The sequence below is a fragment of the Gobio gobio genome (assembly GCF_949357685.1).
Source record: "Gobio gobio genome assembly, chromosome: 14".
NCBI classification, from domain to species: Eukaryota; Metazoa; Chordata; class Actinopteri; order Cypriniformes; family Gobionidae; genus Gobio; species Gobio gobio.
Window position 1 is genome coordinate 50,082,092 of NC_137107.1, and position 22,347 is coordinate 50,104,438.

At 43.5% G+C, this 22,347-nt stretch overlaps 1 protein-coding gene across 1 annotated transcript in view; it reads right to left on the reverse strand.

Moving 5' to 3' along the window:
- Window positions 1-426: 426 nt before the first annotated feature.
- LOC307137135 (vitelline membrane outer layer protein 1 homolog) overlaps window positions 427-22,347 on the reverse strand; it is a gene marked incomplete at both ends in the record, with an annotated part of 29,324 nt that continues 7,403 nt past the window's right edge. The window contains 3 exons of the mRNA XM_079834617.1: window positions 427-607; window positions 4,831-4,944; window positions 5,063-5,184. Coding sequence (XP_079690743.1) covers window positions 427-607; window positions 4,831-4,944; window positions 5,063-5,184 — 417 coding nt within the window. The remainder of the gene's footprint in view (window positions 608-4,830; window positions 4,945-5,062; window positions 5,185-22,347) is intronic.

Below are 22,347 nucleotides of genomic sequence, written 5' to 3' on the forward strand. Positions count from 1 at the left end.
CTTCCACACCCACACACAGTCAACGAACCGAATTACAATTACAATTAAAATTGATTTGTACATGTTATGCATGTAAAGCAAAATAATGAAACTACAAGGTTTAGAAAGACTTTAATGCTGATATTTGGCACCAGTTTTGACTGACAGCAGAAGTTCAGGAGTCTTTACTCCAATAATAGGCGGGATGTCCAGTAAATGACCTGATCGTCCAGTTAGGCTTTGTTTTGTGATAATGACCGGCTGACTGTGCATTAGATTTACTGTTGAATGACATGGTTCATGTTAGTTTATCATAGTATGATGATCAATTACTACAATACATTTGATCTTCTTGCTGTTCTTGTTGTCCTCATACACCTGAAAGAGAAAACAGATTTAGTTGATCTGCAGTGTGTGTCAGTCCGAGTGTTTGAGATTCACATCACCTTAATCACAGCAGTACAGGCGCACATCATTGAGAGCGGAGTCATCTCCTGCTCCCTGTTTCCCTTCTATCTTCGTGCTGAGGCCGCAGATTCCTGTTCCCTTACACGTTGGGCTCCAGTCGCCCCAGTAACCCCAGGATGTGCCGTCACCCTCTAGCGAAAAACCTGGACTGCATTTGAACCTGGAAAAAATTCAGATGTGACAATATTATGATGCAATATCTGATTGTGCTGTTGGATAGAATGTCAGTCACATGATCACAGCCCAGTCACATCCACGGACAGCAACTGAGACTTAGGCTGCGTCCGAAATCGCGTACTATCTGAGTAGGTACTACATTTGAATTTTAACGAACTTCGCAACCATTAAAAAATTATGTTCTATATAGTATGAATGAATGTAGTATGAATGTAATCCCGACATACTACAACCGTCATGTTGTCATGATCATGTGACCTACCAGCGTCAGTTGCGTCCCTTCACCTCCATTCATAAATCGTCTCCCGTGGCCTCATGGGATAGTAAAGTGTCCATCCTATGCGCACTTCAGAATCTCACCGGATGTAGTAGGTCATCCGGGTACTTTTCACATACTGTTTTTCGAATACTATGAATTCGGACATACTACTCTGTTGGTGTACTGTTTTTCGCATACTATATATTAGAGAAGTATTCGATTTCGGACGCAGCTTGAGAGTCTGATATTACAGTGTTTTACAATCACTAGGACACATTTCTCAATACTTGGGTCACTTTTTCAAAACTCTTCACACAGTTCTTCTAACACACTTTCAGCTTGGCACAACAGTTAATTTCACATTCAATATGCATTAAAACTACCAAAACACTTCATTCATGTCTCAAATCAACTCATTCTTCCAGAACACTAGCAAAGGTTTGACCAACAAACACACTTTAGCACTCATAAAACACAGACCTAATACACTAACATCAGATAGCATTAGGGTAAACGTACCTATGATTAAGCACACTACTATCTTTTAGCTCAGATTATAAAAAGAAAAACCCTAACTGCAACGTTCGTTGATCAATAGTTCTGTGTTGGTATTTTTTATATTTCTTTTTCTGTGGGCGGACATGCAGTAAGTTATGCTGCGTCCCAATTCGCCTACTTAGACTACGACCTAAAAGTATGTAGGCTACTCTTTTTGTGAAGAAAAAGTACATACTTTTTATACTACTTCGTCATCTATAACGGACTCTGTTGCTTAGTTACGTGAATCGCATCACCATTTAAACTGCCCTGTCAATCATCGTCACAGTTTAAAGTCCTTCAGCTGTCAACTGATCACCACCTGGTGGTGAGTTGGATCTGATAGTGGGGGAGGAAGCTGGACAGACTCGGCAGACCCAAATGTACTGTGAGGGTCTGTTGGGAACGTTTGGCCGAGCCCCCTGTCAGAGAGATCTTCAACTCCCACCTCCGGCGGAGCTTCGACCAGATCCCGAGGGAGTCTGACGATATTGAGTCCGAGTGGACCATGTTCTCCACCTCCAATGTCGATGCGGCCGCGCTGAGCTGTGGCCGTAAGGTCTGCCAATCTGAAGAAGGAGTCCTATCGGGCCTGGCGGGCTTGTGGGACTCCAGAGGCAGCTGACAGATACCGGCAGGCCAAGCGGACTGCAGCCCGGGTAGTCATGGAGGCAAAAAATCGGTTGGCCTCGAAGAGATTCTGGCAAACTGTTTGACGCCTCAGGAGGGGGAAGCAGTGCCCTACCAACACTGTTAAAAGTGGAGATGGGCACCTGTTAACCTCAACTGGGGATATCGTCAGGTGGTGGAAGGAATACTTCGAGAATCCCACCGACATGTCTTCCTAGAGGAAGCAGTGGCTGAGGACTCGGAGGAGGAGTCGTCCATCACCCGGGTTGAAGTCATCGAGGTAGTTAAAAAGCTCCTCGGTGGCAAGGCACCGGGGGTGGATGAGATCTGCCCTGAGTACCTCAAGTCTCTGGATTTTGTGGGGCTGTCTTGGCTGACACGCCTCTGCAGCATCGCATGGCGGTCGGGGACAGTGCCTCTGGGATGGCAGACCGGGGTGGTGGTTCCTCTTTTTAAGAAGGGGGACCGGAGGGTGTGTTCCAACTATAGGGGGATCACACTTCTCAGCCTCCCCGGGAAAGTCTATGCCAGGGTACTGGAGAGGAGAATCCGGCCGATAGTGGAACCTCGGATTCAGGAGGAACAGTGTGGTTTTCGTCCTGGTCGCGGAACACTGGACCAGCTCTATACCCTTTCCAGGGTGCTGGAGGGTTCATGGGAGTTTGCCCAACCAGTCCACATTGTGTTTTGTGGATTTGGAGAAGGCATTCGTTCCTCGTGGCATCCTGTGGAGGGTGCTCTGGGAGTTTGGGGTCGGCAGCCCCCTGCTTAGGGCTGTTCGGTCCCTGTACGACCGGAGTTAGAGTTTGGTTCGCATTGCCGGCAGTAAGTCAGACCTGTTCCCGGTGCATGTTGGACTCCGGCAGGGCTGCCCTTTGTCACCGGTTCTGTTCATAATTTTTATGGACAGAATTTCTAGGGGCAGCCAAGGGCCGGAGAGTGTCCGGTTTGGGGACCATACGATTTGGTCGCTGCTTTTTGCAGATGATGTTGTCGTGTTGGCCTCTTCAGACCAGGACCTTCAGCGTGCACTGGGACGGTTTGCAGCCGAGTGTGAAGTGGCTGGGATGCGAATCAGCACTTCATGAGTCTGAGGCCATGGTTCTCAGTCGGAAAAGGGTGGATTGCCCACTTCAGTTTGGTGGAGAGTTCCTGCCTCAAGTGGAGTTCAGGTATCTCGTGGTCTTGTTCACGAGTGAGGGAAGGATGGAACGGGAGATTGACAGACGGATCGGTGCAGCTTCTGCAGTAATGCAGTCGATGTACCAGTCTGTCGTGGTAAAGAAGGAGCTGAGTTGTAAGGCAAAGCTCTCGATTTACCGGTCGATCTACGTTCCTACTCTCACCTATGGTCATGATTTGTAGGTCATGACCGAAAGGACAAGATCCCGGATACAGGCTGCTGAAATTAGCTTTCTCCGCAGGGTGGCTGGGCGCTCCCTTACAGATAGAGCTCGGTCACTCGGGAGGAGCTCAGAGTAGAGCCGTTGCTCCTCCACATTGAGAGGAGCCAGCTGAGGTGGCTCGGGCATCTATTTCGGATGCCTCCTGGACGCCTTCCCAGGGAGGTGTTCTGGGCACGTCCCACTGGGAGGAGGCCCCGGGAAAGACCTAGGACACGCTGGAGGGATTATGTCTCCCGGCTGGCCTGGGAACGCCTCAGGGTTCCCCCGGAAGAGCTGGAGGAAGTGGCCTCTCTGTCTGGGCATCTCTGATTAGACTGTTGCCCCTGTGACCCGGCCCTGGATAAGCGGAAGATGATGGATGGATGGATGGATGGATGGATGGATATATTATAAATTTACAGATTATTGATGTTCTGTGGTTTTACACTGCTGTCATTTTTAAAGACTTAATATTATTGTAAGGTGAGCCTAAAGGGTCGCTACTATGAAAATCACAGCTTCAGTGTGACATCAATAAGAAAAGGTATTATTTGATAGATATTTTTAATAATAGCTGTTCATATTAAAACATGATCTTAATGGGAACAGGGGTGTGCTTAAAGGGTATATGTATCCATTAAGCACAGACTTTTTGCATTTAATGATGTACATCTTAATGTAAATGCTTTTTTCATTTAAAATAAAATAAAATATTATTGTGTGAAAGATTAATATTTTATTTTAACATAACTTCTTGTACTCAAACCAATACCCTGTGCACTAAAATGTCTCAATGTAGATTTTTTTGGTATATTTACCCTATACAATCATTTATTTTGTAAAATTTCTTTACAAATCCAGAATAACACTTTCCAGTGTTTATAATTCACTGCAGTTTATGTCACATGACCCATGTTTACATTACAGTACAAAATTATTCCCAAGTTTTCCTCTTTTGAATGGATGGTAATGAATTGAAAGACTAACATCTGTGTAGGTGTTCATCTAGTATCTTTGAAATTTCACATTTCTGTCTCATACATTTTTGTGTTTTGTTAGGTTTTGAACTTAAGTGTAAAAGTTTTGAGAAGAGTATGTAAACATGTGCACATTGCCCTGTAGGTTCATAAAGTTTTGGTGGTGTTTGTGTCTAAGTGAGAGAAGAACTCATGTAAATTGATCATTGAATGCATTTTGTGCCAAAGCAATGATAAATGAGCCACAGTTTATCCCTCACAGATTTCTGTTGTGATCCCTGTGTGAAGAGTTTTGAAAAAGTGAAGTATTGAGAAATGTGTCCTTGCGATTGTAAACTGTAACTGAACAGCTGATGGGGAAACTGAGTCTTTAAATAGCAAAATAAAACCAGGATGACTTATAGCACCACATGCTCACCTGATGTTGTTTGCGGCCGTGTCATCTCCAGCTCCTTGGGGAGATTCGACTCTCAGCTGGAAAGCGCTCAAATATCCAGAAGAACACCATTTGACATCTGTCCACTGACCCCAGCTGAAGAAAAGACACAAAGAGATTTCTCAGTCAAATCTATTATTTTCAAGAAAATCCTCAATTTACTTCTCTAGCTTAAAATGTAATGCAAGAATAGTTAATAATCTGAGTCCATTACTATCCGATGTCGGACTCAATCGAGGAGATGTAATTTGAGGGTGAAACTTCTCTGGACCGATCGGCACAGTAAAGACGAATCCCATTGAGCGCTGTATCATCACCAACAATAGATTTTTCCACCTTAAAAAAACAACAACAACATTGAGACAATCTTCCATTTGAAAGAGAGTCAACTCTAACCCAACCCATAGTAACATTTCTCTTCATGCTCTTTAGTTTTACACAGACACTTTAAATTTCAGGTGCAGTTTCCTGGAGATAATTAAATAACGAACAGCAACTCCACAGTTTTGAATCTTTGAAGCACTAAAACACCCCATATTAGCAAAATAGAGTCAATGCCCAACTTACCCTCAGACTAAACCCTGTGGTGTACGTTCCACTTGGACACATGCTCCTATACCTCCAAGTCCCCCAGCGCCCTCCATTCAGCACACTCAGCTCTGAACTGAATCCTCTGTTTATGATCTGCTCAGAACGACTCTCTGTGGTCTGCTGAACGCTCACATGCTGCCCAATAATGGCTAGCAGTGAAAACGCGATGAAAAAGAAGTGATGCATTGCTACAGCTCTGGCCTGATTGAGAGATGAATTTTCAGATTATCTGCAGCCTCAAAGCGATCAGTGATCAGTTGTAAACGGGCGGCTCAACCCCTGTGATGTGAGAGTGATCAGGCAGACTCAGAGACAGTGCAGTACCACAACACTCTCGAGTGAAGCCTCAGATTTATACACAAGATTGAGCTGAATCATCCATGATGGCCATCCAATCACAGTACTCAAAGATCAACCCGTTCCCTATATGGCATATTAATTTGTTTTGTCTTTGTTTAACAGTGTGTACTTTGATCTTTACACCTTTGACCATATTATTTATTATGCTCAGGTTAGGTAAAGTAAATCGGGTCAGGGACAATTTGGTCAGAAGACTTCTCTGTGGGATGTAATTGCTCAAAGCATTAAAACACTAAAAATCAAAGCCTCTGTAGTTTTAGTAATCAATTAAATTTATTTTTAATGGTTACTTTATTTACTTAAATGTATTTAATTATTAAAGAGTAAAATACAATAATAATGCTTTGAATCAAAGGTGTAGTCAGCTCTGGGCTTCTAGGCTTCGGGGGCCTCTGATTACTTTCATATGTTAAGTATGTTTGTTTAGTTATTCATTTCTTTTTCATTTGGGGATTGTAGGGGGAGGGTGCCATTTTTGTTTGTACTCCCTCTTTTTCTCCTGTTTATGGGTAGACAAGGAGAAAGGGAAGTTTCATGTCATTTATTTTGACATTTATTTCCTGTCCACGTTTAGAGTCCAGCGCCGTCTCCTGTCCATGTCCAGAGATGGCTCCAGGCCATGACCCCATAGCTCTGCCCAAGAAAAAAAAAGTGTGTGCAGTAGGTACCTGGATAAGGCCATGGAGGCCACGCCTCTGTGGTCCCTTGAACTTCCTGCATCGCCATGGCTTCCTGAACTTCCTGCACCGCCACGGTCCCCTGAACTTCCTGCACCGCCATGGCTTCCTGAACTTCCTGCACCTCCATGGTCCCCTAAACTTCCTGCACCGCCATGGTTTCCTGAACTTCCTGCACCGCCACGGTCACCTGAACTGCCTGCACCTTCATGGCTTCCTGAACTTCGAACTTCCTGCACCGCCTTGGCTTCCTGTACTTCCTGCACCGCCTCGGTCACCTCAACTTCCTGCACCACCATGGCTTCCTGAACTGCCTGCACCGCCACGGTCCCCTGAACTTCCTGCACCGCCATGGCATCCTGAACTTCCTGCACCTCCATGGCTTCCTGAGCTTCCTGCACCACCACGGTCCCCTGAACTTCCTGCACCGCCTCGGTCACCTCAACTTCCTGCACCTCCATGGCTTCCTGAACTGCCTGCACCGCCACGGTCCCCTGAACTTCCTGCACCGCCAGGGCTTCCTGAACTTCCTGCACCGCCAGGGCTTCCTGAACTTCCTGCACCTCCATGGCTTCCTGAACTTCCTGCACTGCCAGGGCTTCCTGAACTTCCTGCACCTCCATGGCTTCCTGAACTTCCTGCACCGCCACAGTCCCCTGAACTGCCTGCACCTCCACGGTCCCCTGAACGTCCTGCACAGCCATGGCTTCCTGATCTTCCTGCACCGCCACAGTCCCCTGAACTGCCTGCACCTCCACGGTCCCCTGAACGTCCTGCACTGCCATGGCTTCCTGAACTTCCTGCACCTCCATGGCTTCCTGAACTTCCTGCACCGCCACGGTCCCCTGAACTTCCTGCACCGCCATGACTTCCTGAACTTCCTGCACCGCCACGGTCCCCTGAACTTCCTGCACTGCCATGGCTTCCTGAACTTCCTGCACCTCCATGGCTTCCTGAACTTCCTGCACCGCCATGGCTTCCTGAACTTCCTGCACCTCCATGGCTTCCTGAACTTCCTGCATCGCCACGGTCCCCTGAACTTCCTGCACCGCCATGACTTCCTGAACTTCCTGCACCGCCATGGCTTCCTGAACTTCCTGCACCGCCACGGTCCCCTGAACTTCCTGCACCGCCACGGTCACCTGAACTTCCTGCACAGCCATGGCTTCCTGAACTTCCTGCACCGCCACAGTCCCCTGAACTGCCTGCACCTCCACGGTCCCCTGAACTTCCTGCACCGCCATGGCTTCCTGAACTTCCTGCACCACCACGGTCCGCTGAACTGCCTGCACCGCCATGGCTTCCTAAACTTCCTGCACCGCCACGGTCCCCTGAACTTCCTGCACCGCCATGGCTTCCTAAACTTCCTGCACCGCCACGGTCCCCTGAACTTCCTGCACCGCCATGGCTTCCTGAACTTCCTGCACCGCCACGGTCCCCTGAACTGCCTGCATCTCCACGGTCCCCTGAACTTCCTGCACCGCCATGGCTTCCTAAACTTCCTGCACCGCCACGGTCCCCTGAACTTCCTGCACCGCCATGGCTTCCTGAACTTCCTGCACCACCACGGTCCCCTGAACTTCCTGCACCGCCATGACTTCCTGAACTTCCTGCACCGCCATGATTTTCTGAACTTCCTGCATCGCCACGGTCCCCTGAACTTCCTGCACCGCCACAGTCCCCTGAACTTCCTGCACCGCCACGGTCCCCTGAACTTCCTGCACCGCCAAGGCTTCCTGAACTTCCTGCACCGCCACGGTCCCCTGAACTTCCTGCACCGCCACGGTCCCCTGAACTTCCTGCACCGCCACGGCTTCCTGAACTTCCTGCACCGCCACGGTCCCCTGAACTTCCTGCACCACCACGGCTTCCTGAACTTCCTGCACCGCCATGGCTTCCTGAACTTCCTGCACCGCCACGGTCCCCTGAACTTCCTGCACCACCACGGCTTCCTGAACTTCCTGCACCGCCATGGCTTCCTGAACTTCCTGCACCGCCACGGTCCCCTGAACTTCCTGCACAGCCATGGCTTCCTGATCTTCCTGCACCGCCATGGCTTCCTGAACTTCCTGCACCGCCATGGCTTCCTGAACTTCCTGCACAGCCATGGCTTCCTGAACTTCCTGCACCGCCACGGTCCCCTGAACTTCCTGCACAGCCATGGCTTCCTGATCTTCCTGCAACGCCATGGCTTCCTGAACTTCCTGCACTGCCATGGCTTCCTGAACTTCCTGCAAATCCAAGGCTTCCTGAACTTCCTGCACCTCCAAGGCTTCCTGAACTTCCTGCACCTCCAAGGCTTCCTGAACTGCCTGCACCTCCATGGCTTCCTGAACTGCCTGCACCGCCATGGCTTCCTGAACTTCCTGCACCGCCATGGCTTCCTGAACTGCCTGCACCGCCATGGCTTCCTGAACTGCCTGTACCTCCAGATTATCCGCATGACAGCGATCACGTGTGTTTCATGTTTATTTTATAAAACCTTCAGTTCCACTAATGCTCTCAAATCTGTTTTTTATAACAGTAAAAACTCCGTTCATGTGGTCGTGATGTTATATTGTCATGTTTATCAAAATAAAACTGATAAAAAATGTAGACCACACGTCATTGATAGTGTAGGCTTATATGTTGAACTTTATTCAAGCCAAGCCAAAGGCGACAGTGGCAAGGATCCAAAACTCCGTCAGGTGGCATAATGGAGAAAAATAAACCTTGGGAGAAACCAGGCTCAGTCGGGGTATCAGTTCTCCTCTGGCCATCATGCCCTGTCGGTGAGGCAATTATTAGATAGGAATATTTAAAAGATCAGAGTCCTCATGCTGGAGACGGTTTATTGAGGATGTCGTGTCAATAAGGCAATTTATTAGATTGTGTGTGTGTGTGAAGATCAATGTGGGACGTTGACCCTCTATTAAAAGCGTGATCTAAGTCAAACTTACACAGGAAATAGAACATCTAAATGTTATCATTGTAAATGATCAGTGGCTAAAGACCAGATTTGATAAATATTATGATACTATGGTTCCAGACAGTGACACACACGCACGCACGCACGCACGCACGCACGCACGCACATATGGCGCTCGGAATGTACCATTCGGCGACGAGACTGACAAGCACGACAGACAACACACGTGTATACGTGCGTGTACGTCTCCATTTGTTTTATATGGAGACGTACACGCAAATATTACGTCACGTACACACGTCAGCAACGTGTAGCAGTTGATCTATGCAGACGTCACGGCGGCGTCACGTTAGAAGTAAATGTGTGGATTACGTCTGAACGTCTGAACGTCACAACGATCTAAATTGACAAATGTGACTACGTGCGTGTGACATGCGTGTGGAGAACGTCTGCACGTCTGCCCGTCTGCACGTCTGCCCGTCTGCCCGTCTGCACGTCTGCCCGTCTGAACGTCTGCACGTCTGCCCGTCTGAACGTCTAATGCAAAATAAATTGTACGGGCCCCCCTAACCCCGCCCCACCAAGTAGGCTACATCGAGGCATTTATATTAATAAATATCAAGTAGCCATATAGCCTATTGCTTATTGTTCATTCATCATTAGGCCTAAGGTAAATGAAATCTTCTTGTAAAGTGTTACGCTTAAAAACAATGTTTTGCCTGATAGAGACAAATATATGGTTGATTAAAAAAAAAGATAATTGGTATTGAAGATAATTGTTTAGTAATCTTCTGTTTTATGACATTAACTAATTTAGCACACTTTATCCACTAAAACATTAATTCAGTTTTAACAAGTCAAGTTGGTTTCACAAGTCAAAAAAAGAAGAGAAAACCCACACAAATCTCTTTTCATTCATTCATTGTTAACGTGTCTGTTAAACAACAATAAAATAAATACTAAAGCTGCAAACGCGAAGGAAATAAATGATGATCGTATTTTAACAAGCTATTGTACTCCTGCCTTGAAAACGTGTACTTCATTAACTGCGATATTGCTAAGTGAATGCTCGTTTTTACTGTAATTTTTATATTTATGTAACAAACTTGTTTTATTCCCCTGATTTAAAGATTTAGTGTAGCATTTATGAGTGTTTTGCGTGTGCTTAAGAGCAGAGTAGAGCTATGTATCTGTAAAGGCCTAAATAGGTTTACAGGAACAGGACCGGCATGCAGACGATTACTAAAGTCATACTCTGACCATTTAAATCCATAATTTTGTTGTTGAGATATGCTACAAATGATAGGCTATTAGGCGACCAACTTTTTGTTTTTATTTAAAAAAAAATATATTTTTTTAATTTTCATTTGACTCATTTATCTTGTTATGGAATATAACTTTTCCCAAGATGCACTGAACAAATCTCTAAGGCATTTACAGCACTTCAGATATTTAAAAAAAATCAAATGTATATTGAACATTGCTCCTTTCAGAAACTGCTTATGCATTGTTGTATTCGGTACAGAATGAACAGAAATACATGACTGCTTCCTAGACATCAGGGAGTGGACATGCTAATGAGAAAATAACTGTGCCTCTGCAGCCATCTACTGATTATAGTCATTAAATAGTAATATATATATATATATAATCCTCCTGCTCAAACATAAATGCATCACTGGACATGCACCGCCATATCTACAGGAACTCCTCACTCTGAAATCCTCCACCAGCAGCCTCAGATCATCAGGCCACCTGCTTCTTCAACTTCCAGTACCATGACTGAGCTATACTCGGCTGGGGAACCGCCTCCCCAGAGCTGAGAGCAGGAGAGAGCTTGGACAATTCTAAAGCTGAACTGAAGATTTTTCTGTTCAGAAAGGCTTTTATGTGGTGATTATTTGTATTGGTCTATATTTTTAGTGTTTCATTTTTGTTATTTTTCCCTTTTTCCATTGTTGCACTTTGAGATTCGTTGGAATGAAAAGTGTGTTATAAAAAAAAATCCATTATTATTATTATAGTGGTAATTTCAGGTCATTTTAGTGTCAAGTGTTTTATTTCATGCAGGTGAAAACAATATGCATCTATTTGCACATCTTACTTTACTTATCTGGGATGTCAATTTCAGAGAACTGGCAGTTAAAACATTAAAATGTAACACACAAAAAAGGTGCTATATGACAATAAAAGTGGTTCTTGGCTTGTAATCATATGGGAACCTTTTTAAGTGCTGTAGCACTAATCTTGGTCTTCAGGGGTTCTTCAGTGATTCTTTGGCTGAGCTGATAGCACCACCATATACAGAACATGTGAAAATATGCTGCAATATAGACCCACAAGTGGTTCCCCTATGATTACGACCAAGAACCACTTTTAGTGCCTATAGCACTATTTTTTTTTTTTTTAGAGTGCATGTCATGGGAACCAACAACGTCACATATATTTAGGCTGTATTTCTTATATAAGAAATATATCCGCTTTACGTCATGCGGTTCTTTGCCTCTACGTCATGGCTAGCCGTGGATTATCCCTTACTTAACGCAGCCACTTTAAATTCACATAATGTTTCACTTCTTGGTAATAGAATTTGGAAAATATTTATATACATGAAACTTAACTGCCAATTGAGACAAAAGTTGAGGAAAAATATCAAGTAAAACACAAATTTGGAAATATTTATTTAATATGTGCAGTTTTTTGCTTATAAAAAATTAATCATTAGAAAACCAGAATGCCTGCAGATAAACTTTTAATGACTGTTAATTTCACACAATAGTCAATGAAAATATAGTTCCAAACAGCACCACAGCAGAAAACACTTGCACTTGTCTAAGAGGTGTAGTTGTGTGGGTGTTATTAAATATATATTTGTGTTTTTGAAAGAAGAGGTTGAACATTTTCCAGTAATCTTAATAGAACAGTTCATTGCTGCCATCTACTGGCGGTTTTAAATGTATTTTTCAAATGAGCTTTAAAGACGTTCATAAAACGATATCCACTATAGAGAGACTCTTTTTACCCATTATTGTATATTTCATAACCCCTAGTTCACACATAATTGATCATGTAAAATAATTTAAAGCTTTTTACTGTTGTGAGATTAGTTTTTTTTTAATCACAAACCTAAACAGTATTTTCTTGATATTCTTCAAGAATGTTAAATATATGGCTATGCACTATAATGTTATAGCTATGAATGTGCTTTTACTTAATCTAAATTACTACTTCATCTAAATTACTTAATCAATTTTTTTTTAATTCTCCAAAAAATATAATTTTAACATTTCAAAACATACAAATGTTTCACATAAAATTCTTTGAAAAATTCCATAACATCATGAAACAGTTATAAAATGTTTAACATCAGGTAAGATAACATTCAAATCAAGGATTTTGAACATTGAAGAAGAAGGGGTAAAAATAATAATAAAATAAAATAAGAATACCAACAACAACAAACAACAAAAAGAAGGGTATATTAGTGTACTCAAATTAAAGAAGAGGAGTTTAATTCTTTGTAAATCTCCATAGTTCTATTGCTTTGCGGTTTCAGAGTCCTTGTAACGTTTCAAAGTAATTCTTCAGATCAGCCTTGAAATGGGTAATATTGGGAATCCTACCAGACCATTTACATTTATGTATGTAGAACTTACCAAGTAATATTTAATCTATTTTAATAATAGCTTAATTATCGGGCATTTGACGTTCAGACGGGCAGACGTACAGACGTGCAGACGTTCAGACGGGCAGACGTGTAGACGTGCAGACGTTCAGACGGGCAGACGTACAGACGGGCAGACGTACAGACGGGCAGACGTACAGACGGGCAGACGTGTAGACGTGCAGACGGGCAGACGTTCAGACGTGTAGACGTTCTCCACACGCATGTCACACGCACGTTAACACGTCTTTAAGCGTGGTTATATGGCGTTCCGATGGGTTCTTTAATATGACTTTGCAACATGCACTCGTCTCAACGAACGTCTCACTCAACGTCTTAACTTTTTTTTTTATTCTGCTATTTATTCCATTCAATTTAAGACGCAGACGAGGCGTAGACGTGACGTAGACGTCACGCAGACGTCACGCAAATCACGTGTGGCAGTGAAGTGTCCACTCAGACGTTACGCGTCATTCACGTGTAGCAGTGAAGTTATAATTTAATTTTTTCGCTAACACGTAGTATAACACGCTACTCAACACGGCTCAGTGCAGTGTGTCAGCGAATGTACAATTTACTTTCACTTCACTCATTCCTCTCAATGAACGTGACATTTGCGTCTGTCTTATACCGTGACGTCTGCGTCTGTGATTTTATTTGAGTGTGTAAATGCGTGTGTGAATTCTTGTTTAATCCCACAAAGATAATACGTGGAGAAACGTTTTTGATAGCCTTTATAGGCCTATATATATATATATATATATATATATATATATATATATATATATATATATATATATATATATATATATATATATATATATATATATATATATATATATATATATTTGGGGTTGTTATTGTGTTTTTATCATGTATAATTTTAATGTAGCCTACTACAACACTAGTTGGACAACAGTGATCGCCAACTCGATCAGGATCGCATTTACTGGTAAATAAAGAATAGAATAGAATAGAATAGAATAGAATAGAATAGAATAGAATAGAATAGAATAGAATGTCTGATTTCCGAGATAATAGCCTGCAATAACTATTATTAACACAAAACAGTTTATGTCCTATATGCCTCGCTATTTTACTGTAGTTCGTCGATTATTTCTTTAGGCCTATTTCTTTATTTCATTTGATTTATTTAAACAGCAGCATAATTCATAATTCATAATCATAATGCAGTGTTTCGTTTCTAGAATGCTATATTGTTTAGTTATCAGCATATTTTTATTCCTAATGTTCAGCTTTACATAGGCCTATTAGTTATTGAACAGTTCATTTATTTAGCTTATTGTTCAATTGCAGTTACGAAGGTTTTACTATTATAATCAGACTTTTTATCATGCAAACAGTCCTGGCTCCCATGGCCCTGACCAATTTGCTGCCCTAGCCAAAATTTGACTTGGTGCCCCGTGTATCAAGGTTGAGCACTACATGTTATCAGTCTAAGTTGTATAAGTTGTATAAACTATAAAGTTGCATTAGTATTAATATAAAGTTAAGTCCTTTTTTACAGTCATTTTATGGTTTAGAATGTTTCCATAAACACTGATATCACCCTGTGCAGGTCTTAAATGCCTTAAAATAGATTTTTAGTATAGGTGATTAATAAATCATTTCGCATATTTTTAATGCCTAAAAATTAACGTTTCCATATCTTTTCATTTAATTGTTTATTCATGTATAGTAATGATTTATAAAAAGAAAACTAAAACCAGTGTGAAATAAATGTTAAAAGCAGGAATAAGAAATGAATTGTACAATTGTAATTTTCCTGCAGGTACTAAACATCTGCAATGTTTAGTGTCCACAAATGACAACGGACCTTTCGCAAAAACAGTAGTATGAAACAGAGCTTACAATTTTTTTTTTATTTTTTTTTTTTACATTTTAAGAAACCCAATCAATAAATAGACTCACTGTTTTGTGACTTTACTGTGTAGCCTATAGTCTCAGTTCAAGCAGTAGGCTATACGTGCACTGATCGATTTTCTCTTCTAGCACATGAATAGCCTATGTTAAGTGTGATAAAAACCAAGGCAGAATTGAAAGAGTATCCCTGGCTATAAAATGTTAATTCTCTGCTAAATTATATGCTAAATAATAATAATGAACTGCTCGTCTTTCTCTTTTACATTTACATGTATTCAATTTGCAGACTCTTTTCTCCAAAGTTTGAGGAATAAGGCATAGGGAGGGATTTGGAGGTGCAACTGTTTTTAAAATTTGGTATTTGGAATAAAAAAGCTATAGCTACACAAGCAAGGTAAAATCACTTAATTGCTAATAAAACATAATTGAAGATCAGCGGGGAAAAAATAATAAAGAATGAATTGTGTGGAATGTACTGGAAACCCGGCAAACGCAGACGTCACGTTCGGCAGACGCTGGCGAAACGCTCGGCAGACGCAGACGTCACGTTCGGCAGACGCAGACGAGACGTTCATTGAGACGAGTGCATGTTGCAAAGTCATATTAAAGAACCCATCGGAACGCCATATGGTTAGGAAAGAAATGACACAAAGCGAGCGCCATACGCACACACACACACACACACAGGGGCGTAAATTTCATCTAACAGTTGGGGGGGACAATAAACATGAAATTTCTCAAGAGCAATTTTTGAAGGGGACACAAATAATCCAGCCAAAATCGTACTTGTAAGGATATGTGTACAAAAAAAAAAAAAAAAAAAAAATATATATATATATATATATATATATATAGCCTATAGTACTTATTTGGCGTTTTGGTGTACTGAAAAATGATCTAATGTCCGTTTTTCTTTTATCTGTCATTTTATCTGACCAACAACTCAAAGCGATAGTTGTTTAAATACGATTAGGTTCACCACGCAGTCATATTATAATTATTAAATTATCTTGCGTCCTCCACATAGTATTTTATAGGCCTACTTGATATTCAGATATTTAGATATTCAACTGCAGCAAGCCCTCTGATCTGCCACTTATTATCATAGTGAGCAAAACCCTACAGCCGTGCGCATATACTTTCGGATTATAATTAGCGCCAATTTTTTGAATTTGGGGGCGGGTTGTTTGAATTTTGGGTTCATTAGCCTATTATTCGTAATGAAAAACACAACAACAAAACAGTACAATGACACAGTCCCTTAAATAGGCGCTTTTACATTTCGCTTTGAAAGCAAATCATCCGCGATCATCTTGTCTGTCAGCTGTTTGCTCGTTCGGCTCGTGCTGTATTGAGCAGACACGTTCAGTTTTTAATTGTAGTGTCTGTTCTCTAACTGAACTAAATTATTTTATAACTATAAAAACGAAAACGACGGTGGCCCGGGGCGGTGCCGCGGTGGGCAAGGGATGTTAACAGTGTTTTGCCTGATCTGTATTAAAGAGAAAAGAATCACTTCATCTGATGTTTAAAGTGAATAAAATAGCCTTGACAGCTACTTACTGGTGTTTCACAACTGCTATCTGAAGAGCTTTGTTCTCTCCCCAAACTTGTGTGGTAGTTTTACGGGTAACGTTAGTGCGCGGTGCGCGGTGGATCAAACCACTCTGGGGCTAGGGGGGACTCAAAATGTTTCTAAACTTAAAACGCATTTTTTTTGTCCCGTTTGCGTTTGTATTGTTTTAGCACGTACACATTTATTTTAAGTATATATTGTTATATTATTTACAATACTCAGCATGGTTTTTAGGGGGGGACAGCCCTCAGATTGGGGGGGTCCTGTCCCCCCCGTCCCCCCCGCGATTTACGCCCCTGCACACACACACACACACACACACACACACACACACACACACACACACACACACACACACACACACACACACACACACACACACACACACACACACACACACACACACACACACACACACACACACAGGGGGGGTTTTGTGAAATGTGGGGACTTCCATAGGCGTAATGGTTTTTATACCGTACAAACCATATTTTCTATCCCCCTACACTGCCCCTACCCCTAAACCTACCCATCACACACACACACACACACACACACACACACACACACACACACACACACACACACACACACACACACACACACACACACACACACACACACACACACACACACACACACACACACACACACACACACACACACACACACACACAAACTCACTCACTCACACACCAAATGAACAGAGAAAACACTTAGTTTGTTGCAGAGAGAAGCAATCGAACGACAGGGAAGACAGCAACTGTGTGAGTACTGTGTGGCGGAAGGGAATTTGCCACCACCTTGTGGGGGGAATGTTCAGCACTTAACTAAGGAAGACTGGAAGACTGAGTGAGCAACAGGATCCTAGTCCTCCCACCAAACACTTTTAGTCTTTTTACAACTCTGTGCTGTAATAGTATGTTGTGCCTATTGTGTTGCAATGTGTAAATGCTCAAGAGGCGGTGAGGTGGGCTCCAGGATTTACTCAATACACGGCAGCCACCTGAAGTGTGTGTGCAGAAAACTCAGTGGTAAGTGTTGTTGTCTGCAAAACCCACCATCCCTGTGTCTAACAAGATAGGTAAGACGCCCCCACTCCTTAGTATAAGTGACTCAAAGTTAGCATAGACAGTTTCAGCTTAACTAAAAAAAAAATGTATTTGTAATAAATGAATGGAGATTATCATTCCCTGTTTTAACAGGAGCAGATCAAATTCAAGTTCAGTCAAGTCAAAATTAAATAAAAATGTAGAAAACAATAAAAAGTGAAAATCAACTAATTTGTCTCAGTTTCAATTCCATCACCACAAAATAACAATCAGTGTCCTCTTTTCACAACACTGAAATATTTCACATATATATTCAAGTTATCTCAAGCTTCCAAATAAAGTTCACTTTGAAGTTCAAAGTGATCATAAAGCTCAGTCCAATTAAAAAATCCAGAAAAATAAATGGAAAAGTTAAACTCTGTCCATCATGAGTTTACAAAAAAATCCAAAAAGTTCAGGAATGTGCACAGAAGAAAGTATATGAATCCCTTTGCAGGAAAATTCACGAATCACAGTTCCATGAATGGCAACTGTATGATTTAACAGTTCAGTTCCGATCACTCACTGAAAGAAAACAGTTTGCTTACCAGTGTTCAGGAGAAAGAGAGGAAAATAGTGTACTTCACCACTCTTAGTTCGTGGACGAGGCACTGAATGATGAGCAACGGATGGCAGGGTAATGTCTCTTCACTCAATAACCCACAGCGATTGTCCCCGCGATCCTGGCGACAACGGCTTGATCCAACGAGGCTGCAATCTCAGCTGATGAAGGCGTATTGAGAAGACGAACAACACACGGCCCAAGTTCGTTTGAACAAATTAAACAAAAACTGTGTTTGAAAACCAAGCGGCAACCTCCCACAGTTTCTCTTGAAGCCAATACGGAAGTGACTTAAACTGCAATTCCTCGGCTGGCCTCGCTGGCCTCGCTAGGACTCCAGAAGGAGTAGAATCTCATTGAGCCTCATGTTAAAATGCCCAACTTTACAGCAGAAAAAAAACATGTTTACAGTCTTGTACAAATTGTGGTTTTGGTCTATACGGCTAATTTTGCCCTTCATGACAACTGTGAGGGGGATTAATTTTTTTATAACTCATTCGTTTACATTATATAAAGCCTTACATTTCTGCATAATTAAGGGCGTGGCCACTTTGAGTGACAGGTGGATAACCATTTATCTGCTGTCTGTTAGTCATCGCGTCACCTCACCTCCACCCACGTCCCGTCTCTTTGCCCATTTGCTGTTATCCGGGAGTGACGCGCTGCCAAGATGGCAATGGTCAGCGCGTCCCTACTTTACGCTTCAAACCGGCTCTTCAGAATCCTACGGGTTACGTCACGGACACTACGTCCATATTTTTTACAATCTATGTTGAAAACAAAGAAAACACAGGAGTGTTCCACTCCTATGGCAAATCACTTGCTTACTGCTAGCAGGCCTTCTACACAGCTGTACGCACACACACAGACACCGCGGTAAACTCGTCTGTCACGTTCAACAACTCCCCGGTCCTAGAAAAGCTTCGACAACACCACCTGTACCTCAAGCTGGAGAAATGTGAGTTCCATATCCCCTCTGTGCAATTCCTAGGTTATGTCATCGACCAACATGGAAGCCAGATGAACCAGAGGAAGGTGGAAGCTATCAGAGACTGGCCCTTACCGACGACCGTGAAGGAGCTCCAGAGTTTCCTGGGATTCGCCAACTTCTATCATCGCTTCGTGCTCAGCTTCAGTTTACTCAGTGCACCCCTCACTTCACTCCTCAGAGGTCGGCCCAAGTCCCTGTCCTGGAACCCAACTGCCCGAGAAGCATTCCATCAGCTCCGAGAAGCCTTCCAAACCTCCCCGATCCTTGTGCATCCCAATCCAGATCTCCCATTCATTGTCGAAGTGGATGCCTCGTCTACAGGAGTTGTGGCGGTACTGTCTCAGCGGCAGGGTGATCCTCCACGACTCCATCCATGTGCCTTCGTCTCTAAGAAGCTATCCCCGACATCGGGAACAGAGAGTTGCTAGCCATCAAGCTCGCTTTGGAAGAGTGGAGACACTGGCTGGAGGAGGCTAATCATCAGTTTGAGGTCATCACGGATCATCGCAATCTCGAGTACCTACGTGAGGCCAAAAGACGGAATCCCCGTCAAGCCCACTGGGCTCTATTCTTCATTACATTTCATGGTATCCTACCGGCCCGGAACCAAGAACTGCAAGGCCGACCTTATCCCGGCTGTACCAGCTCACTCCAGAAAGCTCCGATCCAGAACCAGTCCTCCCTCCAGCCATGATTGTGAGTCCCTTGCAATGGTCCCTGAATCAACGCATTACCCAAGACAACCGCACCGAACCTGCTCTGTCAGGAGGTCTTGAGGGGCTTCTCTATGTTCCACCTGCCCACCGTCAGCCCCTCATGGACTTAGCTCATACATCTCAAGGCTCTGGACACCCAGGCAGTGTAAGAACCCTCTCGCACCTACAACAGCAATACTGGTGGTCCTCCATGCCTCAGGATGTCTCCTGGTATGTCAAGGGATGCTCAGTTTGTGCCATTGCCAACACTCCTAAGAAGCTCCCCGAAGGAAAACTTGTGGACTTTATAACGGACTTACCATCCTCCAAAAACTTCACCTGTGTGTTCGTCATAGTAGATTGTTTCTCCAAGGCCTGAAAACTTTCCCTCAAAGGCCTACCTACTGCATTCGAAGCCGCAGAGACCCTGTTCCAACACGTGTTTCGTCACGTCAGGATTCCCGAGGATATCGTCTCAGACCGTGGACCACAGTTCATCTCCAGGGTATGGCAGGCCTTCTTTAAGCTCCTAGAAGTGTCGGTCAGTCTCTCATCCGGATACCACCCTCAGACCAATGGCCAAACTTAGAGGAAGATCCAGGAGATCGGGAGATATCTGAGGGCCTACTGTCATCAGAACCAGGACAGCTAGAGCCAATACCTCCCCTGGGCCGAGTATGCCCAGAACTTCCTCCGTCAGACCACCACTGGGCTCACCCCGTTTCAATGTATCCTGGGCTATCAACCTCCTCTTTTCTCTTGGTCGGGTGAGCCCTCGGAGGTTCTAGCTGTCAATCACTCGTTCCAACAGAGCGAGAGGGTGTGGGACTCAGCTCATGTCCATCTCCAGCAGGCAGTTCGGAGACACAAGACTCAAGCTGACACCCATAGAGGTCCAACTCCACAGTACCAGCCTGGCCAGAAGGTATGGCTCTCGACTCGAGACATCCGTCTCCGGCTGCCCTGCCCTCACCTACTGTCTCAACCTCCCAGCACAGTATCGCATCTCACCATCTTTCCATGTCTCCCTATTGAAACCTCACAGTGAATGTGAGGGACCGAACAGTCAAGGTAAGGACGGCAATGAAAGATATAGTTTCCCAAAAAATTATTTAATATAAATTCAGGCTTCTACACAAAGATTCAAAAAAGGAAAGTAAAGTCCAAATAAACAAATCAAATGTTTAGGCCTATAACTGAGGTCAAAACAAAACTCAAATAACTAAATACATTTGAGAACCAACCTAAAATGACCTACTAATGAAATATCAGGGACACATTTATACAAATGGACTAGTCCACATTAACACACAAGGGGACCCTTGTCTTCTCCCTCCACAGATCCTGGTGATGATGCGGTACCTCCTCCTCCTGTTGTCATCGAGGAGGAGACCATCTATTGGGTGTGGGCGATCCTGGACTCACGACGATGGGGTCCTAGGATCGAGTACCTCGTGGACTGGGAGAATTACGGTCTGGAGGAACGTTCCTGGGTCCATCGTAACGACATCCTTGATCCCGCACTCCTCACCCAGTTCCACGCAGAACATCCGGACCGCCCAGCTCCTCGGGTTGAGGTAGACCCCGTCATCGTCCCATCCAGTCGTCAGGAGCCGTCCGTGGAGGAGGGGGAACTGTCACAGAGTCACAGCCTCCACCCGCCAATGCACTGGCATCGTCAACAGATCTCCGCCCACTCGTTCATAATCCCTAGGGTACTGATCACCTGCACCTGCACCTCATCTATGACACTATAAGAGTAAACTCTCCCTGCACACCCTTGTCTGGTCTCGTCAATCTTACCTGCTGCTTACCTCGATCTCCCTTTGTCTCCAGTTCTGTGGTCCCCTTGTGTCTCCTTGTGTGTTCCATTCATCCAACCTCCCTCTACGTATCATCCAGCTAAGTGACTGTTAAGTGCTAGTGCTCATCATACCTGCTTCCTTTGTTTACCTGTGTCCGTGTCTCTGTTTATTAAATATTAACATTATCCTCTGCCTCCGTCTGTATCCTGACACTAACCACACATCATACACCATATTAAAGTCACCCCCCAATATAATAAAATTAGTATAATACTTTGATTTAATTTCCTCTAATATCAGTGAAATTTCTGAAATGAAAAGTTTGTTTTGGGATAGATTGTTATAACCATATACATTGCCTAAGATAATGTAACAATGTTCAGTTTTTTGAACACAAAATAACCAATGTCCATCCAAGCTAGATCTTGACTCCAGACGTTTTCCACGGAAATTGTTGAAAAGAAAAGCAACTCCTCCTGAGCGATGTGCCATGAGGAAATAAAATTGGTTCACCACATTGATTAGACCAAAAAGAACAATCACTGCCACTTGAATGAGTTTCCTGCAAAAGAACATACTGAGCTTTTCTTTCTTTACAAAACAAAAGTATACTTTTTGTACTGTCTCTTAGACCCCTAGCGTTTAGTGAAAGAAAAGAAATGCAACTGTAAATAAAACATGATAAACAATCCCTA